At 39.8% G+C, this 13,820-nt stretch overlaps 1 protein-coding gene across 13 annotated transcripts in view; it reads right to left on the bottom strand.

The window, feature by feature from the left end:
• Pphln1 (periphilin 1) overlaps window positions 1-13,820 on the bottom strand; it is an 85,571-nt gene that overhangs the window by 52,138 nt on the left and 19,613 nt on the right. For 7 of the 13 annotated variants that reach the window (XM_075960424.1, XM_075960426.1, XM_075960423.1 and 4 more), the window contains 2 exons: window positions 9,691-9,897; window positions 6,954-7,015 (listed from right to left, as the gene is read on the bottom strand). In XM_075960424.1, the coding sequence (XP_075816539.1) occupies window positions 6,954-7,015; window positions 9,691-9,897 (269 nt within the window). The remainder of the gene's footprint in view (window positions 1-6,953; window positions 7,016-9,690; window positions 9,898-13,820) is intronic. The other 6 variants (XM_075960428.1, XM_075960432.1, XM_075960430.1 and 3 more) reach the window with 1 other exon arrangement.

Genomic DNA, 13,820 nt, shown 5'->3' with positions numbered 1-13,820 from the left:
GTATTTATTGGGGCTGGAGAGATGGCTCAGAGGTTAAGAGCACTGGCTCCTCTTTCAGAGGATCTGGGTTCAATTCCCAGCACTCACATGGCAGCTCACGACTGTTTGTAACTCCAGTCCCAGTCCCAGGGAATCTGACACCTTCACACCAACACACATAAAATAAAATTAAATAAGTTATTTAAAAAAAAAAGATTTATTTATTATGTATACAACATTCTGCCTCCATGTATGCCCACATGCCAGAAGAGGGCGCCAGATCTCACTACAGATGGTTAGTGGTTATTCAGGACCTCTGGAAGAGCAGCCAGTGCTCTTAACCACTGAGCCATCTCTCCAGTCCCTCTCTATCAGTTTACTGCAGTTAACCAAGAGACTGCCTAACAGCGACCTTTGAAGGAGGATGGGTCCCACAATGACAATTCCACCAGGGGTATAACACCACTAAGCTGAAGATCAGCTTTTTGTTTGTTTGGTTTGGTTTTTGAGACAGGGTTTTAACAGTCCTAGCTGTCCTCAAACTCACAGAGATTCACCTACCTCTGACTCCTGAGTGCTGGCATTATAGGTGTGTGTCACCACCGCCCAGCCAAGATCGGCTTTTGAAGTACTAACTGTTCAGAATAATTTCGAGGTAGCTAGCTGAGATGATCCAGCCTACAGACTACTCTAGTCAGAACTGAGACTAGCCTTTATGCAGAGACTAGATAACAAATGATATAACTATCTCTCCCAAGACTTGTTAATTAAAGCAAAATTTTCTTTTCAGGATCCCCTAAAGCTGTCATCACCCCCACACAGCAGGAAGTAAATTTAAGAACAGGACACCCAAATTCTCAAGAGGGGCCGGGCGGTGGTGGTGCACACCTTTAATCCCAGTACTCGGGAGGCAGAGGTAGGTGGATCTCTGTGAGTTTGAGGCCAGCCTGGTCTACAAGAGCTAGTTCCAGGACAGGCTCCAAAGCTACAGAGAAACCCTGTCTCGAAAAACAAAAACAAACAAACAAAAATTCCCAAGAAGTGGGACGGGTAGTTTTTGTTTTTTCATTGGTTTATGGATATTTGTCATTGTTTAGGGATGTTGGTTACAAGTTATTATTGGCAACGGTCAGGAGAAAAGCTGAACAAAGTAGTTTAGATTCAGGATTCTTGCTTTGTAAAAAAAAGATATGATAGGATATAAAAGTAGATTATTGAGTCTACTCTGAAAAGAAAAAGGAGGGATATAAAAAGAGGATAAATAGGTATATTATTGAGTCTACTTTTAAATCGAAAAAGCAACTACTAGTTTTAAATATTTTACATTGATATGGAATTTTGTATATTGTTACAAATTTAAGGTATTTAAGGTACTCTACATACATTTCTACTCTTGTTCAAGGTATTGTACCTATATGGCTCATTTAACAATGTAATGCAAATTTCTAGTCCTTGAAAGTTATTATTACCAATTCTTTAGGACAATAAAAAAATGCAGGTTAGTAATTAGTCACCTATTACAATCAAACTTGTAGTCATATTATGTATGTTTACAAGGTCAAACAGAGATATATTTCAGGCAGGTTGTCTCCAAACACTTCAGAGATATGCAAAATATGGCATTTATGATGTATATAGGTTCTTTTCTCTTTTTCTTTTTGTGACAATGAAACATGCCTGCTCCTGGCAGTTAGCAATCTACTTCAGAGAAGATCTTCATATTAAGTATTTTTTGTGTGTGTGGCAAAAGCTAGTCACTGGGTAGGATAGTGCTCTTGCCTCGACTACTGCAGACAATATGCTGTCTTAACTGGACAAGCGAGACATAAAAGAGAGGACTGCTGAACTTTGCCAAGACAAGGTAGGCAGTCCTTTAGAATATCGTGTGCTTCACAGAAAAGTCTGTCAGACATGTTAGGCCTGTAGGTTGAAGATGGATGCCACAATATTGCAGAGAAAACTTGGGTGACTGTTCAGGCAGCCTGCTGTTTATATCATTTCTCACATTTTTTAGAAGTAGCTTGCTTGCACTTCCTGCTTACTCGGGTAATATTATTTCTTTCTCATGTCTCTGGTGGAGTTGAAGACTTTATAGTTTTTCTTGTTAGCAGATACAGAAAAGAAACTCACTACAGAGATGTAAAGTGTTTTTAAGGCTGATTGTGACAATTGTCTATATTCTGTCAATCATGTTTTAAATAAACGCTGATTGGCCAGCAGCCAGGCAGGAAGTATAGGTGGGACAACCAGACAGGAAATAGAGGTGGGGAAATGAGAACAAGAGAATTCTGGGAAGGAGGAAGCCCATTCCTCCCCAGTCACTGAAGAAGCAGGATGTGATCTACCCTGCAGAAAAAGGTACCGAGCCATGTGGCTAACATAGATAAGAATAATGGGTTAATATAAGTTATAAGAGTTAATAAGAAGCCTGAGCTAATGGGCCAATCAGTTATAACTTATGGAGAGCTCTTTTTTTTTTCTTTGGGGTTAAACAGCTGTGATACCTGGTGGGAGGACAGAAACCCCAACAAGCAGGTTGAGAGACATTAAAAGATAGTTTTGGTAATACAAGTAAGAATAGAAAGTAAATTAGGCACAACCTTTTGGACTCATCAAGATAGGATAAATATGGAATATTTTCTCTGAAATTGTCAGCCGCTAATGGACTAGACATTGTGGATGTATTTACTGCCTGTGTATATTGTATATAGATATTGTATTTATTGTGTATAGTTTTTCTTATATTAGTTATAACCTTTTTTATTTTAGACAAAAGGGGGAAATGTGGAGATATTGTTTGTGCTGTAACAAATAAATCTTGCCTAAAGAACAGAGGACAGAGCTAGCCATTAGTTAACCAGACAGGTGTGAAGTGATATGGCTGGGCAGAGAGAGAGAGGAAAAGCTCGCCCCTTTTCTGGCTGAGGAGTTAGCATGGTAAGAACTGGTTATGGCTTGCTCCGTTTTCTCTCTGATCTTTTAGCATTACCCCAACATTTGACCAATTAGAACTCGTGCAATAACATGGTACTACACCATTAATCAGGCATTCCTTTGATGTTCAATATACTTCTTATGCTAGAGCATTTAAAAATATTTTCTATTTTATGCTACTGATAGCTGATTTATGAATTGCTAATTTTCTAGTATTTCTAATAGCCAATACGTTTCCCAGGCCTTTTGGCAGAAATGATTATTATTATGTTCATATAGTTTTACTGCTGTTTGTTTTGTTTTTCATACTATCCCTTACCTGCTTTATTTTTGTAATCTTACTGTAAGAGCCTAGATAACTACTAGAATGATCGGGGCACGGAGGAATATCAGGTGTACACAAGTGTTCTGCCATCACCACTCAGAATAGCAAATGCAATGCTGTGGGACAATGGACTGTTTTCCTGTCACTTGTATTATTTTTAATAAAATGCTGATAGGCCAGTAGCAAGGCAGGAAGTAGAGGAAGAGCAATGAGAATGCTGAAAAGAGAGAAGAGCAGTCTGCAGTCACGACCCAGTCTCAGAGGAAGCAAGATGTGACTGCCTCACCAAAAAAAGGTACCAAGCCACGTGGCTAAGACAGACAAGAACTATGGGCTGATTGATATAAGTTATAAGAATTAATAAGAAGGGGGCTGGAGAGATCTCTCAATGGTTAAGAGAACTGACTGCTCTTCCAGAGGACCTGGGCTCAATTCCCAGCACCCACATGGTAGCTCACAACTGCCTAAAGATCCAGTTGCAGGGGATCTGACACCTCACACCAATGCACATAAAATAAAAAGTTAAATAATCCTTTAAAAAAAGAGTTAATAAGAAGCCTGAGATACTAGGCCAATCAGTTTATAATTAGTGTAGACCTCTGTGTGTAACTTTGGGACTGAACGACTGCAGGACAGAACTTCAGTCAGCATTGCAAGGTCATCAAGTCAATGGCCTTCTCTTCCACTTGCAGCTGGCTATACATTTTATATAACCTGTTGTCGAGTGTCTGCCAACTCTTTCTGTTCAGAATCCATTATTGCTGTTGCTTGGCTTGGGACAGAATCTGCTATGTATCTGAATGTTCATGTAGCTGTTTGCCAAACTAAGATTTAATCACTCATGGCTACTGAGCAGTTTTTATAGTTGGTACAGAGACAGTCATCTTATCCAGGTCAAGGTGATCAGAGCACTACTGTGAATTAACTATTCATTCAAGAAAAAGGTAAGTTTTGCTTTCTATTTGCTAGTCAAGCTAGAGCTCTAGATAAAATGCTCCTTAGCCACAGTTTAGCCAACTATGCATACCAACCATCTCTGCCTATTATAATAGGCACACTCTAGGATTTAGAGGGGCTATAACAGGCACTCACACACTAATTCCTCAGCTGACTACTGTATTGTGAATAGTAACTGACTTGCTTGGATAGAATGGATTTTAGTGTCTAATTCTGAAACGCATGGAATTGTGGCAATTACTCCTTGCCATTGTAAAGGAGAGTCAAGGAAGCCTGAATTGACTTGGGAAAGAGGGACTGACCCCTCTAAGAGCAGCTGCTCCTTTTCCCTAGGGCTGTCTCCCTCTCCTTGCTAGGACTCTGTAACCATCATAAGTTGCTATGCTATGGCTGGTACAACCAATGAGGATGATGCTGAGAGGGGCTGGAGAGAGGAAGACCCCAGGAGCTGTGCAAGGTCTGACTCAGAGTTCCTACCACTTCCAGAGTCCCGCCCACAACCCTTAATAGGAGCTGTGTCTCTGTTTAAATAAATGCTGTTGTTTGTGCCCACCTCCCTCCACTCCCGTGGCTGTAGTTCTCTGGTGTCTCCTCCGGTGAGCTTGCTCTCCAGGAACTTTTCTTTTGCCTTCACTTGGACTTCTCCCTCCAGTCTGAAGTTTTCCCGTCTTCTTCCCAGGACAAACAATCTAGCCCATGGAATGACCAGCCCTCAACTATGACCCCAGAAAACAATTCTCTATGAGACTGTTCTTTTCCATCACAGTTCATGACATCTTTAAGGGACTATGTGTTAGTCGGCTTGTCTTACTTTGACAAACACATAAGAGAAAGTAACTTGTAACTTAAGGAAAGAGACACCTACTCTGGCTCACAATTCAGATGTTAAGTTGAGGACACACACTAGTGACCCACTTTACCAAGCAAAATCCCATTTCTTAGTTTCTAGCATTTCTCTAAATAGCACCAGCAACTAGGAACCATGTGTTCAATGTATGAAGACTGTGAGGGGCACTTCATATTCAAACCACAGCACTGCATCCTAACCCCAAATGGGCTCACAGCCATCCCAGATGTAAAGTACATTCAATTCGTTTCTAAGAGCTCCCCCTAGTCTTGCTTACTTATTTGTTTCTTTTTTGAGAAAGGTTTCACTATTTAGCCCCGGCTGGCCTAGAATTCACTAAGTAGACTAGCCTAGCCTCAAACTCAGACCTCCCAGTCTGTCTCCTGGATTAAAAAAATCTAACGCCATGAATAGTTGCAACAATACTAGCATTGTGCAAGTATCTAAGAGCATAATCTCTTCTGAGACTCAAAGCAAGTTCTTAGCTAGGAGCCCTTGTAAAATTCCAAAACTAAGACACATACTTTCAATACACAATGTGTTGTTGTATGATTTTTTTCCTTCCTCCCCCGCCCCCAAAAAGGGCAGAGATGACCAAACCAAACCAAGCATTTATTGAGGACTCAAGTTACTTACTTAAAAGAGTATAAGTGCCTTAAAGCAGCTGCATTACCCCAAGCTCACATCAACAAGGTGACAACTCACAAAAAGAATCATCCCTAGGGCTCCCTGCAGGACTTACAGTTAGCTCTGCTGGGCTCTTTTGGCCTCAGCCTTCATGTTATTCACTGTGTTTATAATAAGAAGAGGAGATTTGTGAATCTTGTCACTATCTGAGTTTCTTGGGCGTTGTGTCTCTAGTTTCCTGAGCCTCCCGCCCTCCCTCTAGAAAGACTATTTCAATTCTGAGGAAATAGGTACTTAATACAACTGTAAATAGTAAAATACCAATTCCAAAAGAAAAAAAGAAAGAATAGCAAAGAACCAAACCAATATAAGCCCAAAACGGTAAATCCTGTTATCTCCCTGAACTGCATCCTGCAATAGCATAAGCAGCCCCGCCCCTACAGCATTTCCCACTGCAGCCCTATCTAGAGGCTGCCTGCAGCTTTCCTGGATAAAGGTTCCACACCTCCAAAGTCCGTAGATAGCAACTGCATCTTGGGCTTTATATACCACCGTTGGGAGCAGGTACCAACAACTCTGACGTTGCTATACACTGCCTGGCCTCCTACAGTTTCCTCTGAAATCTTGGAAGTCTCTATGGCACTTCCATATTGCCCGTCTGAAAAATCAGTTGTGGATAATACCAAGATCAGCTACCATCTTAACCAATAGCTGGGTCTTTGACCCTTACAGCAGCCTAAGTGTCTTAACAATTAAACATAGGGAAATTCAAAGTTTGGGAAAGCTAATTCCCAAGATGATCTAAGGCATTTTCCTTATTATCCAAGTACTTGGCGTGTGTGTGTGTGTGTGTGTGTGTGTGTGTGTGTGTGTGTATGCGCACGCGCTAAAGATGGGACCCAAGGCCATTGGCATACTAACGAAGTGTTCTGCTTGACCCTACAGACAGTTCATCATCTAAGAACACCTGCTACTCTTGCAGAGGATCTGGGTTCAATTCCCAGGACCCACCTGACATGACAGCTTATGACCATCTATAGCTGCAGTTCCAAGGAATTTGACTTCCTCTTCTAGCCTCCTTTAGTATCAGGAATATATGTGGTACATATACATAAACATAAGCAAACCATTTATACACATAACAAAAACAATCCTTAAAGAAGAATAAGAATAGAGAAGGGAGGAAGGAAGGGAGGGAGGGTGAGAAGAAAAGGGAAAGAAGGGAAGGAAGGAAAAAGAAAGAAGAAATAATAAATATCAAAGTACTTATTTTTATCTTTTTACCTGTGTTCAGGCTGTCGGCTTGTGGAATAATCATCTCTTGTCCATCTGTAGCTAGAATCATCCTGTAAAATAAAAAATTTAATTTGGGCTTTTGTTACCCATTTTGACCAGCCTCTAAGATAAAATCACAATGTGGGTAAAAAGACTTCTATAGGTACTACTGAACTTCCGAAAAATAAAACAAAATAAAGTAAATAAAAGATACAAGTCACCCATTTCAGCAGCTAAAGACGACTATGAACCTGTGGTAACTCTTACCTGTATTTTTAAAAATGCATTATTCCCTTGGTAGACACATACAGACTCAGTGCCACAGACACGTGTCAACACGACAACAGATCATTTGTTATCTAAAGACAAGGGCCTAAAAAGCCTAGTGTACACTGTTCAACCTTTCATTTTCCAAACCATCTCACCAATGTTCAGGTTCAAGCTCAGTGAAGAACTTGATGCTCTTTCCGTTTTGCTCACTTTCTTTCCTCGTTTATCACTGGATGACGCATAATTACAAGCACTCTAGTAAGAATTATCACTAATAAGTAATACTATAATATCTCATAAAAAATTTAAAATTAATCAAACAAAGCAAGCACATTAGGTCTTCTAAAACACATGTGCAAAGAGACATAAACCAACCCAAATGGGGCTGGAGAGATGGCTTAGGGGTTAAGACCACTTATTACTCTTGCAGAGGACCTAGGTTTGATTCTAGGCACTCACAGGTGGCTCACAACCATCTGTTAACTCCAGTTCCAGGAGACCCAATGCTTTCTTCTGGCTTCTATGGGAACTGACAAATGTAGTACAGATATGCATGCAGGCAACACACCCATAAAAAATAAAAATAAAATTTAGGCTTGGCATAGTGATACATGCTTTTAATCTCAGCACTCCAGAGGCAAAAGCAGGCAGATCTCAGACAGATCTCTAAGTTCAAGACTAACCTGATCTACATAGCAAGCTATGGGACAGGCAGGGCTATAGAAAGAGACTGCCTCAAAAAAACAAAAGAAATAAAAAAGTAAGCAATACAACATGCAAATTAGCTACAGCAAGAACTCATTTAGCTAAAATATTATTTTTCATCTTCCTCATTAACATCACAAACCCAACACTTCAAAGTGTCTATTTTCCTTCTCACTGTTAAATAAAAACAAGAGAAATAAAAACTCCATAGCTATAATAAAATACCGGACCCAGTAAGTAGTTTCTTTAAGTAAATTCTAGATAAAAATTAGTGCTGTAAAAGTTTTAAGGACCACAGGTGTGTTATTTATTTATTTAAAAAGAAAAAAAAGTTAAGTCTAAGGACAAAGGAGTTTTGTACTAATACGGCTTTGTGGAGTTGAGGACCGAGCAGAAGACTTCTCAGCACGCAAAGCAGGAACTCTCACTACCAACTGACCCAGCACAGACAATCAAGAGTGAAAGAACAAGCCATGCTGGTGCCGAAACACTACTACAAGCTTTTAGAAAAACATTCATGTTCATGAGGTATCAAATACAAGCCTAGTGAACACAAAACTTACCAGATGATACAAGATAAAAACAAGAGTTTTCATGAAAGAGTACAAGATCTTTTGCTATGACCAAATCTTTTCTCCCTGAGACTACCCGAAGAATGGGTCTGACAGTAAAACCCAGTATCTCTAGTACAGAAATGATGCTTACTTCCCAACACTAGACCCTCCTAAAGGTAATATAGATACGCATAGTAAAGCCAGCAATGCCAGTAAGAAAGGTGTAGCTGTAGCACTGCAAATTTAAGCAATGCTTAAAAAGTCCCATTACCACTTTAGAACTACCAGGGCTCACACTAGGAAGGACTGACCCTCAGGAAATCACTTACCTCCATTTCTTCAATTGCCAACATGAGGTCAGTTAGTATAGTGTTTACACATATTATATTGGTTACCATGTTATATATTATAGGGAAGACGGACAGTCTAGAAAAGAACTCTTGTAAATCTGTATGCTCTAAGACATAGCAATTGCTTCCAACACTTTCAGTGAAAGTAATTATTAAAACCATAAATACCTACCTCTAGATTCTCAAGAACACATTGCTAATCTTAGAAGCTAACATTTTAAGCATTTATTATCTGAAACAATGGCTTGACTGCATTCTAATCTCAAATAGTAAAGACCTTAAACACAGACTATGAAAATTCTAACAAAAATGAGGTAATCAACTTAAACCCACCTCACCCACAGCACTTCTCATATTAAAAATAAAGCAATTATAAACAGGGACATGAATATCAGTAAATCCCTGCAAATTTAAGGTAAAAAGACAAATGAGGCATAGGCCAGATAATAGGCACACAGCTCAGTAAGAGCTGTATTACCTAGCAGGAGCGCGGCCATGGCCTTACTGCCCAGCACCATAGAAAAAGCAAGCATGTTGGGATTAATGTCTACTTACTATCCGGCATCACAAGATTTTGACAGTCAACAGCAGCTAGCTGGAATGGGCGTCAAACCCTGAAGACCTAGCACTGCAGCACCCAGGAGGCTGCGGCAGGAGGCAAGCAAGTTCCAGGCAAGTCTGATCTGTATAGTAAGACCCTATTGCAAAGGGGAGTAGGGAGAGGCTGCAAATAAAACCAAGCCAAGCAACAAAAGAGCACAAGTAGCAGGTGTCCATTCTACTTCCAAGGCCTGCACACAAACTTTGGTTACACGAATTTTAAACTTGAAAGAAAGAACAATTAGGACACGGGGGAAATTTACATACTCCTCTGTGAGGTGGGCCACTTCTTCGATCATGGGAAAAACTGCGGCCCTCGTCATATTCTCGGTAATCAACATGACTGTAATATCTACTGTAGCCTCCTTCATCGGGTCTGGCTAGCAGAGGCGGTCTCTTGTCTAGCAGAGGCGGTCTCTTGTCTAGCAGAGGTGGTCTCTTTGGCACAACATTAACTACTCTATGGTAGCCATCCTAAAACAGACAAAAAGAAATATAGAGACATCACTAATTTCTCTATTTGGTTTTGGAAATGTTTCTTACAAGCACAGGTGTTCTTACCCATAATTCAACAGAGTAAGTGTATAAATGAACAAAAATGCACTAGTGAAAAATGCAAGTACGAATAACAAAAACATCTTCGTATAGATTAAGGGAAATAAAATTAATGAAGAAAAACTCATTCAAAATAACACACAACAATACAAAACGACAATCACAGGTTAAGAAAAGGGAGCTGGAGAGAAAGCTCAGGGATGAAGAGCACTTGCTGTTTTTCTAGAGAATATTGGTCAGTTCCTACCATCCAGGGACTATGACAACCTCTTCTGGCCCCTGTGGGCACTTCACTCACATAGTGCAGACACATACATGCAAGCCAAACACTTGTACACATAAAATAAAAATCAATCTAAATAGTGTAAGTAAAAGTACTCTTAACAACAACAAACTCTGCACAGTATGCGGGTTACTGCAGTGTTGTTCCAAATGACATTGGGGACAGCACACTAAAATGTTAAAGCAGTGTTGTTCCAAATAACAATGAGGACAGCACATTGTTTGGCCTACTGGGTTTAAACTATTCTATTTAACTATTTAAACAGGGCAGGGTCTGCACCTGTAAACCAGCAAGCACTGAATCAGAAAGATAAAAAGAAAGCATTCTGCTATGTTTCCAGAAGCTCAGGGGAGAGAGCTTTTAGCTTTTTAAGTTTGGACACAAAGATGATCTAAAATCAGAACTAGCTTCCAAGATAATATACCCTTGAAATCTTTGGTGACTTGGTGGGGTTGGAGAGACAAGACAGACACCCCATTGGCGAAGGGCGATGACTGCTCTTTCAAAGGACCTGGTTCAGGTCTATCACAAGGTAGCTAACAGCAATCTAAAACTCCAGTTCCAGGAGATTGAAGCCCTCTTCTGGCCTCCTTAGGTACTGCATGCAAATGCTGCCCAGACTTATACATGCAGGCAAAATACCCATACATATAAAAAAAATAGAATAATAACTTTAAAAAGTCACTGAGGAGTTTTGTGGGATTTGAGTAATTAGAAAACAAAGTCTGTCTTATGTTAAAATCATTAATATGAAATATGTTAATAGCTAATATGGTAATATGAAATAAAATCATTAGGGTAAGAAGTAAAGAACTACAGTACACATGCCAGAATCTGATCTAAGTTAATCTGATCTAAGTTATCTAAAAACAGCCCCTACAGATTTCTGGTTTTCTAAGACATGATCTCTCTGTGTAGTCCAGAATGGCCTCCACCTCACGCTATTTCTCATTGTTTTGTTGTTTGAGGCAGGGTTTCCGATAGAGCCAAGAGTAGCCTGGGACAGCAATCCTCCTGAGTGATCACATTACAGGTGACTTAACACACACAAAGAAACCGATTACTTTTTAAAAATCTTAAATTTTAAAAACTCTATGAAAGATGCTTTCATTCCAGAAAGAAAAACTAGATGGCTGAATAATTTAATATATAACTATATGATCCTTTTCCCACAACTATAAGTATTATAGTTAACTGGACATAAATTAAATTGGCTTGGGACATTTATTTGAAAGCATTTCTTGAGACTAGTGTGGCATTCAGTTGTAGAGCCGGGATTAGCATTCGTAAAACGTGGGGTAATCCCCTGTAACAAAACAAAACCCACCAATTTTCTAATGTATCATTAAATATATGTGAACTCATTTTAGCACAAAAACACTGTTGCTTTCATGTATTTGTTATTTCATTTATTTTATGTATGGTGGAAGAAGTCCACATGCTTGCCATAGTTTGCATGCAGAGGTCAGAGCCAGCGCTCGACTTCCACCATGTGGTTCCTGGAGATGGATCTCAGTTGAACAGCACTGGTAACAAGTACTGTTACCCACTGAGCCATCTTGCTATCCTTAATTTTGTTTAAATACTGTGAAAACGTTTAAAACATTTTGTTTAAAATTAAAATATTATAAGGCTGTTCGTTAAACATCTTTATTCTTTAGAGACATGGAAACGTTTATATTTGAAACATGAATAGTGATTTACTTCAAAATGCTTTCAGGAAGGGAGTGGAGTGATCAAGAATTCTGACTGCTATTCTAGAAAGCTTGTGTTCAATTCCTAGTACCTACATAATAGTTCACAGAAGTCAGTTAACTACTGCACCAGAGGCTCCAGCACCCTCTTAAGCACAAGGCATGCACACATGTGGTCACAGAAATACAAAGACAAAACACTAATACACGTAAGATAAATATTTTAAAATGAGATAAAATAACCTGGAAGAGAGGAGAACAGAGACAAGAATAAAACACAAGAAACCAAAAGTAGATAATTGCTGCTTTCATTACAATTACTTTGCAAGCTGCTTGTTTACTTTTAAATACTTAGCTTTTTTTTTCTTTATAAAGAATCAAACAAAAGCCAAGCCTGGTTATACATGACTGTAAAGCCAGCACTGAAGAGGCTGAGAAAGAAGGAAAGTTCAAGCAGATTTGGACTACATAAGATCCTGTCTTGAAAATAAACAGATTCATAAATAAAGCTCAACATGGGTCAAGCATTACAGCAGAAGACCACACTGCACTTTCAAGTGCAGCCTGAGTCCCAGCAAAGCCCTTGTCTCAAAAATAAATAAAAAAGAAATAAACAACCACACTAACTGCAGGCAAAGTACCATGGTACAGAAACAGCAGCAGTATTTCCTACCACAGTGAACTTATGATCTGAATGTAACCATAGAAATGCTGTTGGAAAAGCCCCTGGAAAAGCGGGTGGCACATATTAAACACCCCATACATAGTGTGTGTTCTAATTTGCCAGCTCAAATTACTTTACTTTTTGATAAGCACAGGAATTACTACACCTAGGAGGTGAAAAACTATAAACCACTAGCTGTGCAGACAAGGCTGGCCTTGAATTCAGAGATTCTTCTGCCTCTGCCTCCTGGGATTAAACAGTGCACACCACCACCCCAGCAACCGTATCTAACTAAGCAGCACAATATTACCCAGACTAACAGATTTGCTTTGTTGAGTTTTGACAAATTCACTCTATCACCCACTAATTTATGCTGTGTATTTGACACAGACTGAATGATTGCTTGCTCAGTGAGATACTGGTGTCTTGGGGTCAACCCAGTAGTTTGGGGGAGGATTAGAAATTAAGCTAAAATATTCTAAGTTGGTCCAACCCTCCAGACACATATCATTATAAAATTTGGCCAAAAACTTACATTATCTTTTCTGGCAACAGTGAAAAAAGGATGTTAAACTTCAAAATTCTGTCAGTCAAGAAATTAAAACATACTACCCATACCCACCCATAGAACCCTTTGTGCCAACCACACCACCCCACTCCATTTTCAGACTTCCCATGTCTTCCTCCAGGGTCTAGCCTGGTGAGTACCCTGACTTGTTCATCCACACTTCCTGTGTACTCTACCAGATTTAGCTAGGTTTCTGTGCCTAGCCTGGCCTTCACTGCAGAGAAGCTCTAGGCTTGGGCCAGTAAGTATCCCCCTACTTCTCCACTAAACCACAGGATACTCCCGCACCACATCCAACCTTTCCGCTCAGACTTATAAATCCCCATCCTCCCATCTGGCAACAGTCCAGTCCCCTCTGCCACCACAACATTCTCTTCTCCCTAGCCCTGCTCCATCAGTAACAAACTATACATATAGCATGTAGATAGAGAACACACAAATTTCATCGGAGTAATACCAACAACGTGAAAGATTAAGGCAAGGTCTGCCCTCTGAAACCTGCTGGTCCTGTGGAAATGCTTGCCTAAATGAGCCAGGACACTAAAGTTAGAAGAATTCAAGGGATGTAAAGCACACACAAACAGCTCAGTGAGATCAAGGAGAAAGAGCTCAAGGAGCATAAATGCCTGAGTG

Source organism: Microtus pennsylvanicus, chromosome 2, assembly GCF_037038515.1.
Source record: "Microtus pennsylvanicus isolate mMicPen1 chromosome 2, mMicPen1.hap1, whole genome shotgun sequence".
NCBI lineage: Eukaryota > Metazoa > Chordata > Mammalia > Rodentia > Cricetidae > Microtus > Microtus pennsylvanicus.
Note: the sequence above shows the minus strand (reverse complement) of the source record. Positions and strands in the feature narration are given on the sequence as shown.